General features: G+C 47.4%; 1 protein-coding gene across 1 annotated transcript; it reads left to right on the forward strand.

Annotated features, from left to right (window-relative positions):
* Positions 1-1,053: 1,053 nt before the first annotated feature.
* Positions 1,054-26,363, forward strand: kcnc2 (potassium voltage-gated channel, Shaw-related subfamily, member 2). Its single transcript, XM_072453543.1, has 7 exons — positions 1,054-1,105; positions 1,891-1,992; positions 3,177-3,443; positions 3,707-3,810; positions 15,111-16,041; positions 19,811-19,975; positions 26,151-26,363. The coding sequence occupies exons 1-7, from the start codon at positions 1,054-1,056 to the stop codon at positions 26,333-26,335; spliced, it is 1,806 nt and encodes a 601-aa protein (XP_072309644.1). The 3' UTR covers positions 26,336-26,363.
* The last annotated feature ends 1,178 nt before the right edge of the window (positions 26,364-27,541 follow it).

Below are 27,541 nucleotides of genomic sequence, written 5' to 3' on the forward strand. Positions count from 1 at the left end.
CATGTGTGTAAGTAGTACTACATGTGTGTAAGTAGTACTACATGTGTGTAAGAGTACTACATGTGTGTAAGTAGTACAACATGTGTGTAAGAGTACTACATGTGTGTAAGTAGTACAACATGTGTGTAAGAGTACTACATGTGTGTAAGTAGTACAACATGTGTGTAAGAGTACTACATGTGTGTAAGTAGTACAACATGTGTGTAAGAGTACTACATGTGTGTAAGTAGTACTACATGTGTGTAAGTAGTACTGGTGGTACTACTTAAGATAAAAAGTCAGATTTAATTGACAACAAATTACATTAAAGCTAAAGAATTAAGTCTAAAGAATATAATTCTAATGCCCCATTCATTTCAATGGGGAAAAAGTAAGATAAGATAAGATATTCCTTTATTGTCCCACATGGGGAAATTTCATTGTTGCAACGCAGGTAGATACAGAGGTAGATACAGAGGAAAAGAACAGATCACTTATAGGAAGTCTGAAAAACACTTTCAGTAGAAGATCTCCTAAAAACAAAAACTCCCATAGACAAAACCTCCCATTTCCCAACAAGGGATGGAGGGGAAAAATAATAAATATAAAATAAATAAATACATAAATACCATTGCATGTGATCACGACAGTAATTGCACATGAATATGTGTCACGACGGCACATGGACTGCACATGAATTTTACAGTAATTGCACATATGACAGAATTGCACATGTTCAAGACTAACAGTGTTTGTTATAAAGTCTGACAGCAGCAGGAGGAAAGACCTACGAAACCTTTCCTTCACACAGCGAGGGTGGATCAGTCTCTCACTGAAGCTGCTCTCCAGAGGCCCGTGTTCAGAGGCCCGTGGTCAGAGGCCCGTGTTCAGAGGCCCGTGTTCAGAGGCCCGTGTTCAGAGGCCCGTGTTCAGAGGCCCGTGTTCAGAGGCCCGTGTTCAGAGGCCCGTGGTCAGAGGCCCGTGGTCAGAGGCCCCTGTCCTCAGACCCTCCTCCTGTGAGTCTCAGAGTGAAGTGAAGGAGACACGAGGGTTTGACTCTGACCCAAGTGGAACATGTGGATGTGCATGTTCTTCCTGTGTCTGCATGTTTCAATCAGACCTTGGGGTCTGGACTCACTTGGTTCAGGAAAAACTGACCCAAACATGGAGCATGTGTGAAATCCTCTGCTAAAGTCCAGCTGAACATCAGCACTAATACATATTGTCTTAGAGCACACATGAAGTCTTAGAGCACACATGAAGTCTTAGAGCACACATGAAGTCTTAGAGCACACATGAAGTCTTAGAGCACACATGAAGTCTTAGAGCACACATGAAGTCTTAGAGCACACATGAAGTCTTAGAGCACACATAAAGTCTTAGAGCACACATGAAGTCTTAGAGCACACATGAAGTCTTAGAGCACACATAAAGTCTTAGAGCACACATGAAGTCTTAGAGCACACATGAAGTCTTAGAGCACACATGAAGTCTTAGAGCACACATGAAGTCTTAGAGCACACATAAAGTCTTAGAGCACACATAAAGTCTTAGAGCACACATCACGTGTGAAGTGTGTGCGCTCAGACTAATTGGTTGGATAAATATCAGAGATATTAATAATGACTTAAGGCATTTTTCTATGTTTCAGCCACAAAATCACATCCTCATCGCCAGACGCCAAATACTAAAACGCTCCAACATTCACACAAGACACTCTTTTGTGTCAATCCTTTGCACATAAAACACATTCTTTTGCAGTCCGGTCGCAGACACTTTGCTGCATGTCTTTCCTTCTCTCTCATCCCCCATTTCTCACTATAGTAAAGCCTACGGGCTCGACATATTTAAATCCGAGGTTATCACAGTTCTTCCTCGATATTTTCACCAAATTCCTTCTTTGCTCTTGAGTAACTGCCGTGTACTTCTACTCGAGTAATGTCATTGTGTACTTCTACTCGAGTAATATTGTGTACTTCTACTCGAGTAATATCATTGTGTACTTCTACTCGAGTAATATCATTGTGTACTTCTACTTGAGTAATAGAGTAATATCATTGTGTACTTCTACTCGAGTAATATCATTTTGTACTTCTACTCGAGTAATATCATTGTGTACTTCTACTCGAGTAATATCATTGTGTACTTCTACTCGAGTAATAGAGTAATATCATTGTGTACTTCTACTCGAGTAATATCATTTTGTACTTCTACTTGAGTAATATTGTGTACTTCTACTCGAGTAATATCATTGTGTACTTCTACTCGAGTAATATCATTGTGTACTTCTACTCGAGTAATATCATTGTGTACTTCTACTCGAGTAATATAATTGTGTACTTCTACTCAAGTAATATCATTTTGTACTTCTACTCGAGTAATATCATTGTGTACTTCTACTCGAGTAATATCATTTTGTACTTCTACTTGAGTAATATCATTGTGTACTTCTACTCGAGTAATATCATTTTGTAGTAACCTCATTATTCCCCCTTAAACACGAGCTCCTCGTTCAGCCGCTCCGGGGGCGGGGGGGCGGTGCTCTGGCAGATGTGCCACCAAAAAGTCCCTCGTGGTCTCAGCCTCTGCCTCGTGGATCTTTTGGTCTCCTTCACTTTGTCAGGAAGATGCTATTTAAAGGTTGAATGGACAATGTTTTGTCTTATTTCCTCGTGGCGTGGACGGCCGATTAGTCCTGCCACATGTCAATCATAAAACGCACCTACTGCTCACCTGCAGCCGCGTGTGGCTCGTCCCCATGAGAGCAGCACGTTTCCCTGTGTCTAAGCGCATTGATCTATCATAATATAATTCCCTCAGTGTACGGGACAAAATGAAGACGGAGAAAGACGGTTTGAGCTCAGAAGAGACGGAAATCTACGGGAGACGAGAGATGCGATGAGATCCGTCGCGCTGATAAACAAACGCACGTGTGTGTGTTGTATCAGTCCACACGGGGGAGTGGCATGTGCACGGGGGAGTGGCATGAGCACGGGGGAGTGGCATGTGCACGGGGGTGTGGCATGTGCACGGGGGTGTGGCATGTGCACGGGGGTGTGGCATGTGCACGGGGGTGTGGCATGTGCACGGGGGAGTGGCATGTGCACGGGGGTGTGGCATGTGCACTTCCGCCTGAGTTCTCAAATCGCCGAAAAATCGTCCATTGCGCCTTTAAGTGATTTCCTGAGTGAGAACAGGCGTGGCAGCCATCAGGCCTGGGCGTGGCAGCTATCAGGCCTGGGCGTGGCAGCCATCAGACCTGGGCGTGGCAGCCATCAGGCCTGGGCGTGGCAGCCATCAGGCCTGGGCGTGGCAGCCATCAGACCTGGGCGTTGCAGCCATCAGGCCTGGGCGTGGCAGCCATCAGGCCTGGGCGTGGCAGCCATCAGGCCTGGGCGTGGCAGCCATCAGGCCTGGGCGTGGCAGCCATCAGGCCTGGGCGTGGCCGGAGAAACTGAACTCAGGTGTGAGAAACCTTTCCCACACGTGTTTCTTTTAAATACTGTATTTTGTGTTTCCGTGTCTTGTCTTTGACTATTTACATTAGTTTGACAAACGCAGCAACAACCAGGCAAAACTGCTCTCACATTAAGATGACGACTTTGAGTATTTTTAACTTTTTTTTGGCTGTTCAGCTTCTCTTGTGACAACCTCCCGTGAATCACCCTTCAAACCGAGACTTGTCCTGTCCAAACTATCAAAATAAGGCTCTTAACTGCACTGTCAGGCTTCAGCATCCGGGCCGTCCTCCAGCAGCAGAGGCAGACGTCTCCCGACTCTTCCCCAGCCGCGGCGCTCCTCCCTGGGCACGTCCACGTCGCAGCCTCTCATGTGGGCGCTGGAGGAGGTCTTCACTCTTCTTCTGCAGTGAAATGTCTCCGTGTCTGAAGACGTGAGCAGATGTTTGCATGTTTGAGGATCAGACGCGAGTGTCTGACAGAAGGTTCACATCAGAGCGCGCTAGTTTTGGGACGGGATTTACAAAATGTGTTTCCCCGCGAACGACGTTTCGAGCGCGAGTGCAAACGAGGCTCGGGCGCGGCTCATCACCTGCGTGAATCTGACCGTGTGTTTCAGGCATAAAAGAAGTCAATCATGATAATAATCATAATCATAATGTCGGGATTTTAGGAGCAAACCAGGTTGTGTGTGCGTGTGCGTGTGTGTGTGTGTGTGTCAGCGCGTGTCAGTGTGTCACAGTGTGTGTCAGTGTGTGTCAGCGTGTGTCAGCGTGTGTCAGCGTGTGTCAGCGTGTGTCAGCGTGTGTCAGCGTGTGTCAGTGTGTGTCAGTGTGTGTCAGCGTGTGTCAGCGTGTGTCAGTGTGTGTCAGCGTGTGTCAGCGTGTGTCAGCGTGTGTCAGCGTGTGTCAGTGTGTGTCAGCGTGTGTCAGTGTGTGTCAGTGTGTGTCAGCGTGTGTCAGCGTGTGTCAGCGTGTGTCAGCGTGTGTCAGTGTGTGTCAGCGTGTGTCAGTGTGTGTCAATGTGTGTCAGCGTGTGTCAGTGTGTGTCAGCGTGTGTCAGCGTGTGTCAGCGTGTGTCAGTGTGTGTCAGTGTGTGTCAGCGTGTGTCAGTGTGTGTCAGTGTGTGTCAGCGTGTGTCAGCGTGTGTCAGCGTGTGTCAGCGTGTGTCAGCGTGTGTCAGTGTGTGTCAGTGTGTGTCAGCGTGTGTCAGCGTGTGTCAGTGTGTGTCAGCGTGTGTCAGTGTGTGTCAGTGTGTGTCAGCGTGTGTCAGCGTGTGTCAGTGTGTGTCAGCGTGTGTCAGCGTGTGTCAGCGTGTGTCAGTGTGTGTCAGTGTGTGTCAGCGTGTGTCAGTGTGTGTCAGTGTGTGTCAGTGTGTGTCAGCGTGTGTCAGTGTGTGTCAGTGTGTGTCAGCGTGTGTCAGCGTGTGTCAGCGTGTGTCAGTGTGTGTCAGTGTGTGTCAGCGTGTGTCAGTGTGTGTCAGTGTGTGTCAGTGTGTGTCAGCGTGTGTCAGCGTGTGTCAGTGTGTGTCAGCGTGTGTCAGCGTGTGTCAGCGTGTGTCAGCGTGTGCCAGGTGTCAGTGTGTCACAGTGTGTGTCAGTGTGTGTCAGCGTGTGTCAGTGTGTCACAGTGTGTGTCAGTGTGTGTCAGCGTGTGTCAGTGTGTGTCAGCGTGTGTCAGTGTGTGTCAGTGTGTGTCAGCGTGTGTCAGTGTGTGTCAGCGTGTGTCAGCGTGTGTCAGCGTGTGTCAGTGTGTGTCAGTGTGTGTCAGCGTGTGTCAGTGTGTGTCAGTGTGTGTCAGCGTGTGTCAGCGTGTGTCAGTGTGTGTCAGCGTGTGTCAGTGTGTGTCAGTGTGTGTCAGTGTGTGTCAGGACTCATGTCTGCTCCCTCTGCTCCTCTCACTCCGCTTTAATGTAACAATGTTTTATTCAAATGAGCTCTTCCCCCGACACGTTTGGACAGATATTTTTAGCGGCGTGCTGTGGCGAGATGGCGTTGTGTCTGTGGTGTTCATGTGCTCTCGCCGGGCTCCGTAATGAGGCCAGGAGCAGGCGGTGTCTGAGGCGCACAGACCCCGACATGGGAGGCACTTTAAACCTGCACATCCACAACACCAGCTCTGATCGCTTCTGAAACGTGATGATGTCATGGTCCCAGGTGAGGCGCAAGAGCCCGTCTTCCCCGCGGCGGCGTCTGAAACATGTGTTCATGGGCGCCAGGCAGATTTGCCATGGTAACGGCCCTATGCTGTTAACGCCATGGCACATATCAAAATACTATATCTTTTGAACGGGGACAAAAAAGAGTAGGAAGTGAAGACTGCGGAGAGACTTTTCACAAACCTGTGGAGAGACAACGTTCTTGTTCTCGGGCCTTTGATTTGGCGTCTCGTGTTTTAGAATTTAAAATAATCTACTGAAAACACTCGCTCAGGTTTGGTTGTAGTGCTCCATCTACTGGCAGCAGAGGGATTTACCATGGGGAAATAAACAAAAGCTAGCTTGCCCCCACATGCTAATGTAAGGGAACAGTTGTGATGAATTTGATTTGCGTCTGTGATTTATGATCCATCTGTCCATATTCATGATTTATGGACTGAAAAATCTGAGAAATTGTAAAGCCAGTCAGAGTCCGATTATTATTATTACTATTATTCCAGTGTATTTATATAGCCAGGCAAGACAACTGCTCACCGGTGCTTTAAATAGTCACGGCGTGTCATGTGACTGCAGCACACGACACGCCGAGTTAATTCTACACACAAAAAATGATCATTGAATACAGTATATATAAACAGCAGAAAAAATACAAGTGTGTAGGAATGTATAGGAATAATCTTGATTTTATGCTAACAACAACATAATGCCAAAGTCATGTTTGAGCTCATGGATAAGACCCAAGACATAACAAGACATGAGATAATAATCATGGTTTAAAAACTGGCATTTCAAAGAGTTTAGGGCGGGTTTTCAGAATACCGCCACTTTAAACAAATGATCCTCTTTTAAAAGTGTGTGATAGTTCGGCCTGGGACTGAATAAATGTTTAAAAGAGGCGTGTGGCCTGTGATGCATCAGTCCAGTAGGTTTCACGTTGACTTTGCAGAGTGTGGATGAAATGCAATGTTGGTCACTCAGATAGTTGACATTTTTTCTTCTGAATGTGCGTATTTGTGCTCACAGTCTGCGCTTAGAAAGTCCATTTAGCATGATATTAGTCCTTTAAAGTGACGAATGACCCTTTTTTTTTAGAATTTTCTCTCATTTTCACTTTATTTCATGTATTTATTCCTGTTGTACACCTACATTATAGTTTTACACCAATCAAGTCTGTGTTTGTGGAGAAAAGTAAAACAAATCTGTGTAAAATGACAGGAAGTGACATCACACCAGGGACATTCATTCCAGTCAAAGTTTATGCCGAATTTACACGAAAGAAACAACTATTTTGACTCTCTAAACATGAATTCAACAAAATAAAGTCGCTCTTGTGTATTTGTATTTGTCGAATAAAAAGAATTGTGACATTGAATTAGTTTTTTTCCCCCAGTGTTTGCTGGGTAATTTTCTAGTGTGATGTCATCAATTAAAAACAGGAAGTGAAATTATAAACCTAAAAAATTTGCTACTCTTGATGACTTTTTTTTTTTTTTTTTAATTAGCTAAATTCCAAATATATTCATCTCAACTGCATTTTAATTCGATAAGTCGTCCAACCTGTAGGGGGCGCTTTAAACTGTTGACATGTTTCGATACATATTTGCTCTTGTGCTAACCCTGAAAATTGCGGTTATTTATCTTATTTCCTTGTCAGATTGTTGTTTATTCATCATATTTCTGGTACAAATGACATGCTGCGGGTGGAACTCCGCTGACACAATCTTCTCTCATCACAAATGTAACTGACAGCTCATCATCGGGGGAAGCCCTTCTGGAGACAGACTCAGCCCCTCCCGCACCTCGCTCTCCTTCTCGCTCTGCTTCTCTCTGTCCGTCTCTATTTCCTCGTCTAATCTCCCTCTCTCCCTTTGTCTGGTTGATTTGCATCTAAATTGAAGAGAAAAAGAGCGAGGGAAGAGAAGGAGCCCTCCTTCTCCTGTCTCTCTTTGGCTCCTCATCTGTCTGAGGCGCGGGATGCGGTTGCCATGGCGCCCGCTGATGGGAGGGAAAGGGCCAGACCGTCGTTCGACAAAATCACGCCTCAATTTAGAGACACAGAAACTAGGCCACTGTCTGGGAGAGATAAAGAGCAGCGAGAGACGAGCGCCGGGTCCTAATAATGCAAACGTAAAGTTAAATATTCAGGTGATGAAGTAGAAATATTATTTTATTTAGTAGGAATATATGTAGTTTTCCAGGCCGAGGGGGAGGGTCTCAGGACAGGCGACCCTGGGACATCGCCCATCGGACCTATGGACACAGTTTCATCAGTTTTTCACTGTCGCCCTCTGAGACAACTGTGATGTGATTTTGGGCGTTACATAAATAAAGTGAATTAAATTTGATTTAAATATTCAGATGATATAGTTGGTCACATGTTTGTGTTTATTTATTAGATTACAAAATACCAGTTGCAGTTGGTTTTTTGGTCGTACGTAAATGTCACTGATTGTGAGACAGTGATGTGTGCGTCGCTCATGAATACTTTGTGTACTTTCAGCAGAACCATTGTGTAAAGTGTGTACATTATACGACACACAGAGGCTGGTAATCTATTGTGTAAAGTGTGTACATTATACGACACACAGAGGCTGGTAATCTATTGTGTAAAGTGTGTACATTATACGACACACAGAGGCTGGTAATCTATTGTGTAAAGTGTGTACATTATACGACACACAGAGGCTGGTAATCGTTAAGGACTGTGGTTCAGAAAAGTGCCACTACCGTCGAGCCACAGCCGCTCTTCTTTTATCGTACAAATGTTTGGAGAATGTTCCTCGGGCTCTTCACACGGGTTTATTTTTACCCCTCTTTGTTTAACGGGATCCGGGCCTGTCTCACAAGACTACAATACAACCGAGCAATTAGTGCAGCTTTAATTATGTGTGCGCCGTGACGAGCGTCGCCTTAACTAACGCCAGCTCTGTGGATTCGAGACGACGGAGAGCGGCGTGTCCGACATGCTGAGCGATAAAGAGCTCGGCGTGGACGGGGGAGCGAGACCCGGACCTCCCCGGACCTCGCTTTGGAGCTGAGCTAATTAAAGATATTAGAAGGTAACGAGCTCACAGTGACTTACACAGAGACACGGACGAGCGCCGAGGATCACAACACTGACCGGGTTCTGGGTCCTCTCGTTTTGAGCCTCAGAAAGCACAGAAACATTCACATTTTACCCAGATTGTGACGTCAGAAGTAGAAATCCAGAGGTCTCCTGCTCTGTTTTAGATCCTTGAACCACAGACTTATATCGGCATGTCAGGCCGTGTTGCTATGATACCAAGCTTTAGTATTTTTTTGGGGGCTCGGTGGCAAAGGCGGTTAGCGCTCTTGCCTCCCAAGAAGGAGATCATGGGTTCGATTCCCGGACCAGACCAACATCACTGGGTGGAGTCTGCATGTTCTCCCTGTGTTACCGTGGGTTCTCTCCGGGTTCTCAGGCTCCTCCCACCGTCCAAACACATGCATCTGTTAGACAAATTTGGTGACTCTAAATTGGCCCTAGAATGTGCGGGTGAACTGTCTGTGATGTCTATGTCCTTATGCCTAAGGCCCAAAGTCACTGGGATAGGCTTCAGTCACCCGCGACCCCAAAAGGGAACAAGTGGTGGAAAATTGATGGATGGAGAATTTTTTTTTATTGTGGATTTGGAGTAACATAAAAGTATGTCTTTTCATTTTTTGTTTGGCTCAGTTAGGCTAGCGATTCACAAAAGACGCTCAGTAGGCTCATTCAAAGTGTGTGTGTGTGTGTGTGTGTGTGTGAGGGGCGTGGCTAAAGTTAGTGTGTGAGGGGCGTGGCTAAAGCGAGCGTGAACAGGAACAGTTTTGCCTCATTTCTTTGACTTCTTTGCAAAGCCTCTACGCCGCGTTTGAACCCCTCTTTAAGGAGTGTGTGTGTGTGTGTGAGGGGCGTGGCTAAAGTGAGCGTGCACAGGAACAGTTTTGCCTCATTTCTTTCACTTCTTTGCATGTGAGGGGCGTGGCTAAAGCCTCTACGCCGCGTTTGAACCTCTCTTTATGTCGTGCTTTGACTTTGGATCATGTCAGACCACTTTTGTTGCTTTAAGTTGCAATTTGTTGCTTCTAGGCATGATTTTGTCACATTTAGTCACTTCTAGTTGCATTTTATTTCTTATATTGGTACTTTTTGTCTCTTTAGGTAAAATGGTTGCTAATAGTCACAGTTGTGTTTTGTCGCTTTTAGTCATGTTTTTGTTGCTTCGTCTCTTTAAGGGATCATCTCAAAATGGGTTGAAGCTGAATGGACGTAATATATTTCGTCTTTTTTTTGCTTTGAAGCTTCAATACATCGTTGTGGCAGTAATTGTTTTGAAATGCTAAAAAACTCTCTCAGCAACGAGCATTAGGCCAACATTAGGCGGCGGGTGCAGCGCGGAGCACGGGGAGTGCGTACGCACGGCGGCCCGTGCGCGGCCAGTGCGCACGGTGCGTTGTGATCGCGGCGCGCAGTGGCCCGTGCGAGGGAGCACCCGCCCCGCTCCCCGCGCCGTGAACCATGTGGATTGAGTAAACAGACATGTGCGACAGGTGACATTATTTGGAGAATTCATAACTTCTACTGATAAACATATTAAAGGATGTTCAGGGATGTTCACTAGAGCTGAGCAGGTCTATCAAGCTACTATCGTTTTATCAACGCGTTAACATTTTATGTGAAGCCAGTCTTTCGTCTTTTGAGGGGGGAGGGGGTCCAGAGAGAGACGAAAAAAATTACGTCTTTTCAGCTTCAACCCATTTTGAGATGATCCCTAAGTCGCTTCTTGTCACATTTTTGCTGCTGTTTGTCATGTTCTTGTGACTTTTTGTTGCTATTTTTATGCTTTTAGTCAAGTTTTGGTCGTTTTTAGTCTAGTTTTTGTGTTTTTTAGTCGTTTGGAGACACATGATTATTTTGTGTTTCTCTGCTTTTTGCCTCTTGTTTTGGCCTGAGTCTGCGTTCTCTCTGGTCCAATCATCTGGCTTTGCTGTGGAGCTCCTCCCCCTGAGCTAAAGTTCACCTGGAGCCCAAGAGCCAGACCGCTTTGGAAGCTAGAACCTCTCAGTTTCTGCTTTAGATCACTTAAAACGGGCCCAGACTTGAGACTTAAGACCACGGAGACACTTTCAGATCTCAAACGTGACTCCTCGGCTCGACCGCCCCTTCCGACAGCTCCGGAGCGCCGCGTGTAGATGTGGCGCGTCACTATAATCTGTTAATGATTGATCCTCGGCTCCAGGAGATGTCTGTGTCGCGTGAGTGATGGAGATCTGAGGCTAATGCGATGCAGAAGATACAGCGGCGCTCGTCTGTCGAGCGGGATAATGTGACGAGCGCTGACACACACGAGCCGTTTGTGGAGAGACATTCGGCTTTATCTGCTCTTCACATTCATCACGCGCCGCTTTATCGGGCAGATTTTGTATTATTAGCACAAGAATACGGCCGAACGTTATGATAAACTAAGAAAGCCACAAATCTGTATCAAATCTGGCGAGCGGCAGTGTTTGTTTTGTCCTTGTAACGCTTCTGCTGAAGGAAATTGAACAAAAACTAAGAAGTCATTAAAGGTGCACTGTGTAACTTTTTCCGGTGGGAGGTTTGCAGCACATGCTTGTTTCCATGGAGATGTTATTGCATTGTCTGGAACGTTCCACAGCACGGCATTGCACTCATTGCGCTTGCATTTATTCAATTATAAGTGATTTTTGTGGAGCCTCTACACAGATCTGACCTGTAACCTTGCCTGGTAACTTCTTGTCTCCATGGAGATTGATTGATGTAAAGCCTACTGTGGAACATTGACAGCAAGACTCCATGGAGACAAGCCGACCAGCAAAGTTAGTTCATCTTTAAAGGACAAAATATTAAGCAAAATTGACTTTTTTCCAGCTTTTAAACGCTCTGTATTTATGTCGTTTCTCACTTTGTGAAACTGCAGTGAAAAAGTTTGTCCATTGTTTTATTTTGTTTTGTTTTTTATGCAGCGTAAACGTTGAATTGATGTTTGTGCCAGTTTTTGTTTCATGTTGATTTCATGCATTTTCACAGTTGAAAGACAAATTCAACCAATTCTCACCTGTTTTTCAGCTCAATTTTAAACTTGTTTGTCTCTGAGACGCAACGGACGCTCAATAAACCTGCAAGAAAGGCATATTTAGATATTAATATTTAAACTCAAAATATGAATCTTGATTTCGATGTGTTGCTTCTCAGTCTTTTAGCTCATAAATCACATAAATATCCATCCATCCATCTTCTGCCGCTTTATCCGGGGCCGGGTCGCAGGGGCAGCAGTCTGAGCAGGGACTCCCAGACTTCCTCTCCCCAGACACTTCCTCTAACTCCTCCGGGGGGATCCCGAGGCGTTCCCAGGCCAGCCGAGAGACATAGTCTCTCCAGCGTGTCCTGGGTCTTCCCCGGGGCCTCTTCCCGGTGGGACATGCCGGGAACACCTCCCGAGGGAGGCGCCCAGGAGGCATCCGGAACAGATGCCCGAGCCACCTCAGCTGGCTCCTCTCGACGTGGAGGAGCAGCGGCTCTACTCCGAGCTCCCCCCGTTTGGCCGAGCTCCTCACCTTATCTCTAAGGGAGCGCCCAGCCACACGGCGGAGGAAACTCATTTCGACCGCTTGTATCCGCGATCTTGTTCTTTCGGTCACTACCCAAAGCTCATGACCATAGGTGAGGGTAGGAACGTAGACCGACCGGTAAATAGAGAGCTTTGCCTTTCGGCTCAGCTCCCTCTTCACCACAACAGTCCGATGCAGCGACTGCATCACTGCAGCCACTGCACCGATCCGCCTGTCGATCTCACGCTCCATCCTTCCCTCACTCGTGAACAAGACCCCGAGATACTTGAACTCCTCCACTTGGGGCAAGGACACCCCACCCACCTGGAGAGGGCAAGCCACCTTTTTCCGGTCGAGAACCATGGCCTCGGATTTGGAGGTGCTGATTCTCATCCCAGACGCTTCACACTTGCAGGTCCGGGTTTGATGGAGCCATCAGGACAACATCGTCTGCAAACAGCAGAGATGAGATCCTGTGGTCCCCAAACCGGACACCCTCCGACCCCTGACCACACCCTCCGACCCCTGACTGCGCCTAGAAATTCTGTCCATAAAAATTATGAACAGAACCGGTGACAAAGGGCAGCCCTGAGGAGTCCAACATGCACTGGGAACAGGTCTGACTTACTGCAAACACAGCTCTTGCTCCGGTCATACAGGGACCGGACAGCCCTGATCCGGTCCCTGTATCACATAAATATAAGTTTGGAAAATGTACACATTAAATTAATCATCCACAATATCCAATATAAAATGTATTTACCCATCGTAGTACATTCATTAGTTAGTTAATGAGTCTATATGATGAGTTTTTGCGTTGTGCTAGTTTCAATAAACCCCCATTTTCTTAATAAGTTGATGTAAAAATGGTTTCTGATATAATGGTGTATCATATCAGGAGCCGTTGTGTTGTTGTATAAAGTGTGTTTGGTGTTGAATGCAGATTGACCCGGGTTCGTTAGCGTCGTTAGCACGCGCACACGCCTGTAACGTGTGCAGACGCCGATCACGTGACGATCTGCGCCGGTGCATTTTTAATCGCCTCATAAATAAGTGCGTGTGCGTCCGTCTGAAAGCGTTACGGTGACGAGGGGACGCTGTTACACCCTCCGGCCCACAGGGGGAGCTCTGGGGAGGGGGGACAGCTGTATATTTGGATCTGTTTCTGACCGAGTCGCCGTCAGTGCCGGAAAGTACATTTTAGACTTGAACTTCACAACATTTGAGAGCAATAACTTTATTTGTTTCTATTCTGCGCTACATTTTTTCAACTGGATTTAACTTTTTGGAGCGTTTTGCTTTGGTCATCGTCAAACTATTGTTATTTATGGCAGATCATTTGTTTGATCAGATTTCTCACTTTTCAGCCCTCAACAATTTGATTTTTTTGGATTTTTATATATATATATATATTCAATCAAATAAAGGTGGAAATATGATGACTGAAGGCTTTTTGAGAGAAGATATGAACAAATAAAGTGTTTTATTGATGTAAATCATTAATAGTTTATTATTTTTTGATATTTTGACGGAATATTGCGCCGTCAAAATGGTATTTTCATATGTTTTAGAGTCTGTTAAATCCGGAGAACGATTACGATTGAAATACAACTGCTATTATTTTTCATTGTCAACTAGTCATAATCAGTAGATTAATCGTTAGTCTAGTTCTGGTCTTGTTCTGGTCTAGTTCTGGTCTAGTTCTGGTCTAGTTCTGGTCTAGTTCTGGTCTAGTTCTGGTCTAGTTCTGGTCTAGTTCTGGTCTTGTTCTGGTCTAGTTCTGGTCTAGTTCTGGTCTAGTTCTGGTCTAGTTCTGGTCTTGTTCTGGTCTAGTTCTGGTCTAGTTCTGGTCTAGTTCTGGTCTAGTTCTGGTCTTGTTCTGGTCTAGTTCTGGTCTAGTTCTTGTCTGGTTCTTGTCTAGTTCTGGTCTAGTTCTGGTCTTGTTCTGGTCTAGTTCTGGTCTTGTTCTGGTCTAGTTCTGGTCTTGTTCTGGTCTTGTTCTGGTCTAGTTCTGGTCTTGTTCTGGTCTAGTTCTGGTCTAGTTCTGGTCTAGTTCTGGTCTAGTTCTTGTCTAGTTCTGGTCTAGTTCTGGTCCTGTTCTGGTCTAGTTCTGGTCTTGTTCTGGTTTAGTTCTGGTCTAGTTCTGGTCTAGTTCTGGTCTTGTTATGGTCTAGTTCTGGTCTTGTTCTGGTCTAGTTCTGGTCTAGTTCTGGTCTTGTTCTGGTCTTGTTCTGGTCTAGTTCTGGTCTAGTTCTGGTCTTGTTCTGGTCTTGTTCTGGTCTAGTTCTGGTCTTGTTCTGGTCTAGTTCTGGTCTAGTTCTGGTCTTGTTCTGGTCTAGTTCTGGTCTTGTTCTGGTCTAGTTCTAGTCTAGTTCTGGTCTAGTTCTGGTCTTGTTCTGGTCTTGTTCTGGTCTTGTTCTGGTCTTGTTCTGGTCTTGTTCTGGTCTGGTTCTTGTCTGGTTCTTGTCTAGTTCTGGTCTAGTTCTGGTCTAGTTCTGGTCTTGTTCTGGTCTAGTTCTGGTCTAGTTCTGGTCTTGTTCTGGTCTAGTTCTGGTCTTGTTCTGGTCTAGTTCTAGTCTAGTTCTGGTCTAGTTCTGGTCTTGTTCTGGTCTTGTTCTGGTCTTGTTCTGGTCTTGTTCTGGTCTAGTTCTGGTCTTGTTCTGGTCTAGTTCTGGTCTAGTTCTGGTCTAGTTCTGGTCTAGTTCTTGTCTAGTTCTGGTCCTGTTCTGGTCCAGTTCTGGTCTTGTTCTGGTCTAGTTCTGGTCTTGTTCTGGTCTAGTTCTGGTCTAGTTCTGGTCTAGTTCTGGTCTAGTTCTGGTCTAGTTCTGGTCCTGTTCTGGTCCAGTTCTGGTCTAGTTCTGGTCTTGTTCTGGTCTAGTTCTGGTCTAGTTCTGGTTGTTGTTTGTGAGGAAATCTTAGGATCTTTTTTCTCTTTTGCAGTTCATCGCCTTCGCCTCGCTGTTCTTCATCCTGGTCTCCATCACCACCTTCTGCCTGGAGACGCACGAAGCCTTCAACACCATCATCAACAAAACCGAGCAGGTCCTGAACGCCAGCATCCCCGACTCCGGCCTGCAGTACGAGATCGAGACGGACCCCGCCCTGACGTACGTGGAGGGCGTCTGCGTCTTCTGGTTCACCATCGAGTTCCTGGTCCGCGTGACCTTCTGCCCCTGCAAGCTGGAGTTTGTCAAAAACGCCTTGAATATCATCGACTTTGTGGCGATTCTGCCGTTCTACTTGGAGGTAGGGTTGAGCGGATTGTCCTCGAAAGCTGCCAAGGACGTCTTGGGTTTCCTCAGGGTGGTGCGTTTTGTTCGTATCCTCCGTATCTTCAAGCTAACCCGCCATTTTGTGGGACTTCGGGTCTTGGGGCACACGTTACGAGCGAGCACGAATGAATTCTTGCTGCTCATAATCTTCTTAGCGTTGGGAGTGCTCATTTTCGCCACCATGATCTACTACGCGGAGCGGATCGGCGCCAAGCCAAACGACCCGACTGCCAGCCTTCACACGAAATTCAAAAACATCCCGATTGGGTTTTGGTGGGCGGTTGTTACCATGACGACTCTTGGATACGGGGACATGTACCCGGAGACGTGGTCGGGCATGGTGGTGGGCGCGCTGTGTGCCTTGGCGGGCGTGTTGACGATAGCCATGCCCGTGCCGGTCATTGTGAACAACTTTGGGATGTATTACTCGCTGGCGATGGCGAAACAGAAGCTGCCGAAGAAGCGGAAGAAGCACATCCCGCAGGTGCAGGGCGGGTCGCCGTCCTACTGCAAGGCCGAGCTGAACCTGAGCTGCAACAGCACCCAAGGGGACCTGTGCCACATGAAGGGCAGCCGCATCCTCGACTGCAACCGCTCAGGTAACACACGCCGATGCTGGACTTCAACGAGCATTATTCAGTTTGAACTACTCTGAGCGCTTCAGCCACGGCAAGAATTAACGTTCAAATGAGTCATGAAGGTTTGAGTATGATCCCGTCAGTTACAAACCCTGAGTCCTCCCTCGGCCCCGCAGCCATGTCCCGAGACGTTTACTGCTGGCGAGGGTCATAGATGGCCATTTAATGACACTCTTTCTTTGCAAACATAAGACTCACATTTACCAATAAACAACACTTAACCTTAAGTCAAATATTTTGTGCACGATTCTTTTGTCCTGACGATGGAAGACGACGCGCTCGATAAAAGTCGAGCGCCTCACCTCCGATCTGTATCGACAAGATGCTTTTTAAACCCAGTCTCTCATTCGTCCAAGAGAAAACGGTTCAGCTGTTTCATCTGGACCCGGTTTTTGTTTTTAAACATGACATTTCTCAATCTGCAGATCTAGTCCGTGTAAGTCCTGCCGCTGCAGGAGAAGAGCTGGTTCTAAAGTTCAGAGGCATTGAAGAGTTTAAGGTTCAATTAACCGTTCGGATACAATAGTGTTTTGAAGCCCTGGAGACGCCCTGGCATCAGTGATGAGGGAGCGACAGTCAGTTTACAGGGCTGTTAGGGGAACTTAAAACAGTGCAAACAAATAGATTAATAGGACAAGCTACTGTCAGGAGGCTCCGCCCGGTGGTCAGAGCAGGATAAACATCCGAGTTCTCAAACTAGATCTGCAGATTGAGAGTGTCCAGATGATACAACTGAAGCTTTTTCTACCATTTAAAACCAAAAACTCACCGCGTCACACTAAATATAAAAATGTACATAAAGTATTTATCCAGCATATTTTTCTTCTCAAAATGACTCTGTGTCTAAGTCTCACAGTGAAACGATTCTTTTCAAACAGTGTCTGGTATTCTCACCGGGTCTGATCAAACTCAAGTGTCCGTCCCATAGACTTACACACACATATATATATATTCTGTGTATATATATATATATAAAATAAACATATACTTTGTGCCTGTGTCAGTTACTCTCTCTGACTCAGCTCCTATTGATGGCAATTAGTGACGACCTCGTCAGACTCAGACTGGTTTCCTGAGGCGTCTGTGGTACTCTGCAGTCTGCACAGAGTACCACAGAGTACCACAGAATACCGCAGAGTACCACAGAGCACCACAGAATACCACAGAGTACCACAGAGTACCACAGAGCACCACGGAATACCACAGAGTACCACAGAGTACCACAGAATACCACAGAGTACCACAGAGCACCACAGAGTACCACAGAGTATCACAGAGTACCACAGAGTACCACAGAATACCACAGAGTACCACAGAGCACCACAGAATACCACAGAGTACCACAGAGCACCACAGAATACCACAGAGTACCACAGAGCACCACAGAATACCACAGAGTACCACAGAGCACCACAGAATACCACAGAGTACCACAGAGCACCACAGAGTATCACAGAGTACCACAGAGCACCACAGAGTATCACAGAGTACAAGCAGAACACAGATGTTGTGCCTCATTCATCCGTGACTGTTCTATTGTAGAAAAAAATTCAAATGAAGCTCGAGTAAACTCCACCCAATCTACGTCCCCTGCTCCACCAGGGCCACCTCCTCTACAGCTTCAATCCAAGCACCCGAGTTACTCCTCCCCGTGGCACAGTGCACCTCCTCTGCTCCCAATCAGTGCACCTCCTCTGCTCCCAATCAGTGCACCTCCTCTTCCATTTACTATCTAAACCCTCCTACAGCTGGCTCAGCCGCTTCAGACCGTACTGCGACCCTCCACCTCCCCTTCTCCTCCTCTGCATCCCTCACATCGTCCTTCTCCTCCTCTGCATCCCTCACATCGTCCCTTCTCTTCCTCTGCATCCCTCACAACGTTCTTCTCCCTTCCTCTGCATCCCTCAAATCGTCCCTTCTCCTCCTCTGCATCCCTCACATCGTCCCTTCACCTCCTCTGCCTCCCTCACATCGTCCTTCTCCTCCTCTGCATCCCTCAAATCGTCCCTTCTCCTCCTCTGCATCCCTCAAATCGTCCTTCTCCTCCTCTGCATCCCTCACATCGTCCCTTCTCCTCCTCTGCATCCATCACATCGTCCTTCTCCTCCTCTGCATCCCTCAAATCGTCCCTTCTCCTCCTCTGCATCCCTCACATCGTCCTTCTCCTCCTCTGCATCCCTCACATTGTCCTTCTCCTCTGCATCCCTCAAATCGTCCCTTCTCCTCCTCTGCATCCCTCAAATCGTCCCTTCTCCTCCTCTGCATCCCTCACATCGTCCTTCTCCTCCTCTGCATCCCTCAAATTGTCCTTCTCCTCTGCATCCCTCAAATCGTCCCTTCTCCTCCTCTGCATCCCTCACATTGTCCTTCTCCTCTGCATCCCTCAAATCGTCCCTTCTCCTCCTCTGCATCCCTCACATCGTCCTTCTCCTCCTCTGCATCCCTCACATTGTCCTTCTCCTCTGCATCCCTCAAATCGTCCCTTCTCCCTCCTCTGCATCCCTCAAATCGTCCCTTCTCCTCCTCTGCATCCCTCACATTGTCCTTCTCCTCTGCATCCCTCACATCGTCCTTCTCCTCCTCTGCATCCCTCACATCGTCCCTTCTCCTCCTCTGCATCCATCACATCGTCCTTCTCCTCATCTGCATCCCTCACATCGTCCTTCACCTCCTCTGCATCCCTCACATCGTCCTTCTCCTCCTCTGCATCCCTCACATCGTCCCTTCTCCTCCTCTGCATCCATCACATCGTCCTTCTCCTCCTCTGCATCCCTCACATCGTCCCTTCTCCTCCTCTGCATCCATCACATCGTCCTTCTCCTCCTCTGCATCCCTCACATCGTCCCTTCTCCTCCTCTGCATCCATCACATCGTCCTTCTCCTCCTCTGCATCCCTCAAATCGTCCCTTCTCCTCCTCTGCATTCCTCACATCGTCCTTTCTCCTCCTCTGCATCCCTCAAATCGTCCCTTCTCCTCCTCTGCATTCCTCACATCGTCCTTCTCCTCCTCTGCATCCCTCACATCGTCCCTTCTCCTCCTCTGCATCCATCACATCGTCCTTCTCCTCCTCTGCATCCCTCAAATCGTCCCTTCTCCTCCTCTGCATTCCTCACATCGTCCTTTCTCCTCCTCTGCATCCCTCAAATCGTCCCTTCTCCTCCTCTGCATTCCTCACATCGTCATTCTCCTCCTCTGCATCCCTCACATCGTCCCTTCTCTTCCTCTGCATCCCTCACATTGTCCCTTCTCCTCCTCTGCCTCCCTCACATCGTCCTTCTCCTCCTCTGCATCCCTCAAATCGTCCCTTCTCCTCCTCTGCATTCCTCACATCGTCCTTTCTCCTCCTCTGCATTCCTCACATCGTCCTTTCTCCTCCTCTGCATCCCTCACATCGTCCCTTCTCCTCCTCTGCATCCCTCACATCGTCCTTCCCCTCCTCTGCATCCCTCACATCGTCCTTCTCCTCCTCTGCATCCCTCACATTGTCCTTCTCCTCCTCTGCATCCCTCACATCGTCCCTTCTCCTCCTCTGCATCCCTCACATCGTCCTTCCCCTCCTCTGCATCCCTCACATGGTCCCTTCTCTGCATCCCTCACATGGTCCCTCCTCTGCATCCCTCACATGGTCCCTCCTCTGCATCCCTCACATGGTCCCTCCTCTGCATCCCTCGCACGGTCCCTCCTCTGCATTAAATAAAGGCGTGTCCCCCTGTGGTGGGGTGTGTGCAGTGTTATCCGCAGACTGCAGCGGGGGCAGTGACCTGACCATGTCCTCGGAGGAGCCAGACTCCATGAGGCGCTCCAGCACCCGGGAGCAGGAGCTGCGCGGCGGCACGTGCTTCCTGCTCGCCGCGCGGGATTACTGCCCCGCCGACGGAGGCCTGAGGAAAACAGGTGAGTCTAACCACGTGGGCGGGGCCAACGCATGACGGGCGGAGAAGTATCCAAAGAACTGTTGTCCAAAAAATGATATTGCTCAAGGAAGAGTAAAATTGCTTCAAAATCATAATATTCAAGTAAAAGTACAAAGTAGTGGTCCAAGAAGTATCATTTGGGGAAACATTTACTCAAGTGTGTATATATATTCAGTCAAAGTATTGAGTTTAAGTTTATTTTTTATCTTTATAGCCTTATTATTATTACTATATATTTTTTTAATTATATTTGTTGCACCTCATCACCAAAGGAAGTCCTAGTTTATGTAGTTTGTAATAAACCTTTGTCTGATTCTGAAGTAAGAGTAAGAGTAATGATTTATGATTTATGATTCGAAGTAACTTGGAAGGAACAAACAATAAATAAAGCACAAAATCTGGAATATTTAAGCATCTGCACATGTGGTGCTCCTCCGCGCTCACGTTCAGTCTCTCTGAGCGTCTGAGTCTTTTCACACAAGATACTGCAGTGAATTTTAGTTTTTTATGACTTAATAAAATACTAATAATAATATAAAACATAAAAGAGGGGACGTTATCAGAATATGGGCAATACAGGCAAAACTTTATTTTTTGTCTCTTTTATCATGGTTTTATTCTTTCTTTTATCCATATATAACATTTTGGGACATTGCACACACTCTTGATTATTGAATTCTAAATCTGCTTTATTCAGGTTTCAACTCCAAAAAATGAGGCAAAATTGACATTTTCATGCACATTATCAGTCAAATCTAGTTTACTCGGATATTAAAAATGTTGGATCCATCATGGCAACAAAATTGGGCTAAACATGCTACGCCTGGCTCTATTTGTCGTTCAGATTCATACATCATTGTGTCTTATATGTGTAATTCAGGCCATTTTCCCACATAAAATGCCCAATTTTTAAATTCATCTTTAGGAAAGGTTGTAAATGAATATCTCTAAATCAAGCTGTTCCCTTTGCCCGCCGTGCCCCTCCAGCGCGTCCTCTGCTGTTTTAGTGTCGACAGAAGGAACGATTATTGGTCCGATTTAACTGGTCCACTTGTCTGGCATCGCTCCGAGGAAACGCTCGATTAGCGGCCGTTCAGCCCTGCCACGTCTATGCTAATTAAATTCAGACTTCCATTTCGGCTCGAGTGCTGCAAACCGGGCCTGAGCGCGAGCGGTTACTGCGCGAACGTGGGATTTTAATGGGAAATGGAAGAGGACGCATTCTACTCTGAATAATTGCTCCGCCGTGATTGGACAAACGAGATGCGGCCGCGACGCTCAGCGCGCGAGTTCAGCCCGAAAATGAAGAGATTTGATCGGAAATGTTGAAGTGGCCTCGAAATGAACTTTAGACCCCGTGTTGCTGTTCAATTCGAGCAGTTAAGTGCGATAATGACAAAACAAACAAAAGTCTCTGTGTCAGATTAAGTGTCGGGCACTTCGAGGAGAGTAACAGCCCTCTGGACTAAAGTGGCTTCAGTGCCTTCTCAAACCGGGACAAGACTATAAAAAGGAGGACAAAGCAGGACTGGAACGGGACTACACCAGGTCTACAGGTCTAAACAGGCCTCCAGCCAGGGCTAAACTTAACCAGGACTTAACCAGGACTTAACCTGGACTTAACCAGGACTAAACCAGGACTTAACCAGGACTTAACCAGGACTTAACCTGAACTTAACCAGGACTAAACCAGGACTAAACCAGGACTTAACCAGGACTTAACCAGGACTTAACCTGAACTTAACCAGGACTAAACCAGGACTAAACCAGGACTTAACCAGGACTTAACCTGAACTTAACCAGGACTAAACCAGGACTAAACCAGGACTTAACCAGGACTTAACCAGGACTTAACCTGGACTAAACCAGGACTTAACCAGGACTAAACCAGGCCTTAACCAGGACTTAACCAGGACTTAACCTGGACTAAACCAGGACTTAACCAGGGCAAAACCAGGACTTAACCAGGGCAAAACCAGGACTTAACCAGGACAAAACCAGGACTTAACCAGGAGTCAACCAGGACTTAACCAGGACTTAACCAGGACTTAACCTGGACTTAACCTGGACTTAACCAGGACTTAACCAGGACTTAACCAGGGCAAAACCAGGACTTAACCAAGACTCAACCAGGACTCAACCAGGACTCAACCAGGACTTAACCAGGACTTAACCAGGACTTAACCAGGACTTAACCTGGACTTAACCTGGACTTAACCAGGACTAAACCAGGACTAAACCAGGACTTAACCAGGACTTAACCTGGACTTAACCAGGACTTAACCTGGACTTAACCAGGACTAAACCAGGACTAAACCAGGACTAAACCAGGACTTAACCAGGGCAAAACCAGGACTTAACCAGGACTAAACCAGGACTTAACCAGGGCAAAACCAGGACTTAACCAGGACTAAACCAGGACTTAACCAGGGCAAAACCAGGGCAAAACCAGGACTTAACCTGGACTTAACCTGGACTTAACCTGGACTTAAGCAGGGCCAAACGAGGACTTAACCAGGACTTAACCAGGACTTAACCAGGACTTAACCAGGACTTAACCAGGACTTAACCTGGACTTAACCAGGACTAAACCAGGACTAAACCAGGACTTAACCAGGACTTAACCAGGACTTAACCTGGACTAAACCAGGACTTAACCAAGACTCAACCAGGACTCAACCAGGACTCAACCAGGACTTAACCAGGACTTAACCTGGACTTCACCAGGACTTAACCTGGACTTAACCTGGACTTAACCAGGACTTAACCTGGACTTAACCTGGACTTAACCAGGACTTAACCTGGACTTAACCTGGACTTAACCTGGACTTAACCTGGACTTAACCAGGACTTAACCAGGACTTAACCTGGACTTAACCTGGACTTAACCAGGACTTAACCAGGACTTAACCTGGACTTAACCTGGACTTAACCTGGACTTAACCTGGACTTCACCTGGACTTCACCTGGACTTAACCTGGACTTAACCTGGACTTCACCTGGACTTCACCTGGACTTAACCTGGACTTCACCTGGACTTAACCAGGACTTAACCTGGACTTCACCAGGGCCAAACCACCATGAACCAAGTCTAAAATGGCTGACGTGAAAATAATGCATTTGATGGGGCTTTTTTGGGCTCTCCACAACTTTAAAATGAGTCTTAACACCAACAACGTGCTCGTGTGTCTGACAGAAATATACTGCTTTCAATTATTATTATTTTAAAGTTGAAAAAAGGCTGTTTCTTTATTCAGTCCAAAATGGCCTTATTTGTGTCTCAGTTTTGTCTCTGTGAAGTCTTTGTTGCTACATAAAAACATGAATCAGAATCATAGTTTTAACACATTTAACACTTTTTTATCAAAACTGAAGCTATCCAACTTGCCCCGGGGCGGACTGACAAAAACGAGGCTGCCAATGTGCGCCGTCGCCCCCTCCGAGCCTCCACCAGCCGTCACTCACCACCTCGTCCACCCTGGAGCAGAAGAAAAGCTTTCATCCGGACAGTGTTTTAGAAATCATCACGTTTCAACTTCCATCAAAGTCACTTTCAATCTGAGGGAGACGATTTGAGCATCTCCTGAACTCTGATTGGTCCTGTCCAAAGGGGGAGTCGAGAACGTGAGTGAAGCAGTGAGTATTTGTTAAGAAAGAAAAATTAAAAACATGAAATAAGAATGTTGTTCTGAGATCCAACCTCCCCTCAGTCTACAACAGCCTCACAAAACCAGCCGAAATCAAACCAGTCAAACGTGCACGAGGCCCTGCTCTGAGGGGGAGCAGGCCGGACCTCAACACGCCTCAACAACACAAACGGTAAGAGTGAAACCGTCACGACGTTTAAGTCATAGCTCCTCCCCTCCGAGCACAGGACCAATCAGAGTTCAGGAGGAGGACAAACGCATGCTGTGTTGGGAGACGACTTTCGGATGGAAGTCGAAACATCTTGACATTATTTCGCGATGACGGCTGCTCAACAAGAGCCTTTGTCATAGTTTTAAGTTCCATTTGACATTTATGACATGACACAAACGTTTAAAGGAATGCCGGGGGCGGGGCCTATTCCAATTACCAATCAAAAACATTCAAAGACTTTAAACTTTTTGAGACGGTGCAAATATGACTCAATTTGTTTAATATCAACGGGGAAAAAGGATTATGAAAATGTACTTTTATGAATATAGAATTTGCTAAATATAAGAATTAAATTAATTGCCATTTTTTTTACTATAGTTGACTTTTGTGTCATGGAAACCAAAAATGATGTGTTCAAATTTTAATATAAAGTTGGGTTCAATGTGACGTATTGTGAATTGTAAACAGTTTTTCCAAAAAGTTTTAATAATAGTGCAATTCCAAAAAAGGTGACGAATTGTTTCAGGGTATTTTTTACAAAAAGTGCAGTTTGGGTCAATTGTTTTGATTTATCGTTAAATTGATTAGTGGTAAATTCTATGGATTAGTTTAAAAGAAACGTTGATTCAAAGTCCATCCTTTTTCCATATAATGTTCGCGACAAAGTTTCTCCAGTAAAAAATGGCAGCGGTGGATTTTGTATAAAGAATTTTGTCAATAAAAAAAAAAAAAAAGTTTTAGGTTTTGCTTCCACCTGGAGTTTTTAGCCTCCGCAGCGCCACCTGTCTGTGACTCTAGCATTTAGCTTTAGCTACGACCCACAGCCACACGCCTACAATATTCACATTTGTGCATCGCGTGTAAAGACTCTGCTCCATGTGGGAGTGGCTCCTCGGGGTTTCGGGTGCTCTTCGCTCTCCAGTGCGTTAAAAACAACACTTTATTCTATATTTAAATGAAATTGCAGTGCTATCACACCAGGACTGTCCCCTTTAACCACTGCCCTCTGGAGGACGCCTGTCATTTCAGTAATGGCTGCGCGTGTCCATTAGCCGCTAACGTGTACTTACAGCTGACGCTAATGCTGCTAACCGCTAACCGCCGCCCGCTCCGCTAACGAGACTGTGGAGTTTGAGTGTGACGTCTGCACGGTAACGGGCTTTTCCGTCTCGTCGCCCGTCTCGTCGCCCGTCTCGTCGCCCGTCTCGTCGCCCGTCTCGTCGCGCGTCGACCTCCTCGTGTCCTCCACGGCCGCTTCACTTCTTCCTCTGCTGTTCAATGATCATATTTTGCTGCTCTCTCATCTCTCTGTGTCTCACTCTGTTTCTGACATGCTCACCGGACCAACTCGACATCTGTGACCACGCTCCACCTCCTCCACCTGCTCCACCTGCTCCACCCCATCCATCTGCTCCACCTCCTACACCTCATCCATCTGCTCCACCTCCTACACCTCATCCACCTGCTCCACCTGCTCCACCTGCTCCACCTCCTCCACCTGCTCCACCTGCTCCACCTCCTACACCTCATCCACCTGCTCCACCTGCTCCACCCCATCCATCTGCTCCACCTCCTACACCTCATCCACCTGCTCCACCTCCTACACCTCATCCACCTGCTCCACCTCCTACACCTCATCCACCTGCTCCACCTGCTCCACCCCATCCATCTGCTCCACCTCCTACACCTCATCCACCTGCTCCACCCCATCCATCTGCTCCACCTCCTACACCTCATCCACCTGCTCCACCCCATCCATCTGCTCCACCTCCTACACCTGCTCTACCACATCCACCTGCTCCACCTGCTCCACCTCCTCCACCTGCTCCACCTCCTCCACCTGTTACACCTGCTACACCTCATCTACCTGCTCCACCTCATCCACCTGCTCCACCTCCTCCACCTGCTCTACCTCATCCACCTGCTCTACCTCATCCACCTGCTCCACATCCTCAACCTGCTCGACCTCCTCCATCTGCTCCACCTCATTCACCTGCTCCACCTCATTCACCTGCTCCACATCCTCAACCTGCTCCACCTCCTCCATCTGCTCCTCCTCATCAACCTGCTCCACCTACTACATCTGCTTCACCTGATCCACTTCCTCCACCTCCTCCACCTGCTTCACCTGCTCTACCTCTTTCAACTATTCCACCTGCTACCGGGCCACCTCACCATCTGTGATCCTCCTCCACCTCCTCCACCTACTCCACCTAAACTCATCCACCTGTGCCACCTCCTCCACTTCATTTCATTGCCCGTGTGTGTGCATGCTCCTCCTCCACCTGCTCCACCAGCTAACCTCACGGCCTGTGTGTATCCACGCTCCTCCTCCACCTTCTCACCTCCATCTGAAGACTACGAGAAGTCCCTCAGCCTCAGCAACATCTCCAGAGGCCTGAGCCTGTCCCCCAGGTCGTCTCCGTTTGGATCGCCGAGTCAGCTGAGGCGCGCCCGCTCACCCATCCCCTCCATCCTCTGAACCCCATCCCCTCCATCCTCTGAACCCCATCCCCTCCATCCTCTGAACCCCATCCCCTCCATCCTCTGAACCCCATCCCCTCCATCCTCTGAACCCCATCCCGTCTATCCTCTGAAAGAACCCCATCCCCTCCATCCTCTGAACCCCATCCCCTCCATCCTCTGAACCCCATCCCCTCCATCCTCTGAACCCCATCCCCTCCATCCTCTGAACCCCATCCCCTCAATCCTCTGAACTCAATCCCCTCCATCCTCTGAACCCCATCCCCTCCATCCTCTGAACCCCATCCCGTCTATCCTCTGAAAGAACCCCATCCCCTCCATCCTCTGAACCCCATCCCCTCCATCCTAGAACCCCATCCCCTCCGTCCTCTGAAAGAACCCCATCCCCTCCGTCCTCTGAAAGAACCCCATCCCCTCCATCCTCTGAACTCAATCCCCTCCATCCTCTGAACCCCATCCCCTCCATCCTCTGAACCCCATCCCCTCCATCCTCTGAACTCCATCCCCTCCATCCTCTGAACCCCATCCCGTCTATCCTCTGAAAGAACCCCATCCCCTCCATCCTCTGAACCCCATCCCCTCCATCCTAGAACCCCATCCCCTCCGTCCTCTGAAAGAACCCCATCCCCTCCGTCCTCTGAAAGAACCCCATCCCCTCCGTCCTCTGAAAGAACCCCATCCCCTCCGTCCTCTGAAAGAACCCCATCCCCTCCGTCCTCTGAAAGAACCCCATCCCCTCTGAACTGAAGTGATTCGTCCGGTGGTGCGTTCGGTGTGTCCCATCTCACAAAACGCCGCCACTGGACGGTAAAGAAAGTCTGTCCTGGTTTAGTCTTGTCCCAGCCCATGTTCAGTCGCAGTTTCGATGAGACAAACATGAACGAAGCCCACAAATCCATCGCAACCAACAAAACGGTCGGTTTAACATTTGGGCTCTTATATTCTACTTTGTAAACTACATTCGAACACTTTTGGTTTTGAAATTGTCCCCTTAAAGAACGAACAAGAGACGATTATCGGAGGCTTTTCAGACATTATTTGACATTTATTGACAGTATTTTGGATCAAGTTTATTGCCCTCGTTATTGTCCTCGTAGAGAAGTTCATCCGCCCTTGACCCATCCTTCAAACAGTGCAAACTCCACTCAAAAGGCACTGGGACTGGAACATGGAACCTTCTGGCAGTCTGGCTTGCTTGTCTTCG

The sequence above is a fragment of the Eucyclogobius newberryi genome, unplaced genomic scaffold (genome assembly GCF_026437365.1).
Source record: "Eucyclogobius newberryi isolate DKJ021-1_F unplaced genomic scaffold, fEucNew1.0.hap1 SCAF_2, whole genome shotgun sequence".
Classification (NCBI taxonomy): Eukaryota; Metazoa; Chordata; class Actinopteri; order Gobiiformes; family Gobiidae; genus Eucyclogobius; species Eucyclogobius newberryi.

Bases quoted from the DNA above. Each gene is read 5' to 3' on its own strand.
- kcnc2 (XM_072453543.1), top strand. From the start codon at position 1,054: ATGTGGATGTGCATGTTCTTCCTGTGTCTGCATGTTTCAATCAGACCT. The intron at 3,444-3,706 runs GTGTGAGAAACC...CTGCACTGTCAG, and splicing joins GCCGGAGAAACTGAACTCAG to GCTTCAGCATCCGGGCCGTC. The intron at 19,976-26,150 runs GTGAGTCTAACC...CTGCTCCACCAG, and splicing joins CGGAGGCCTGAGGAAAACAG to CTAACCTCACGGCCTGTGTG.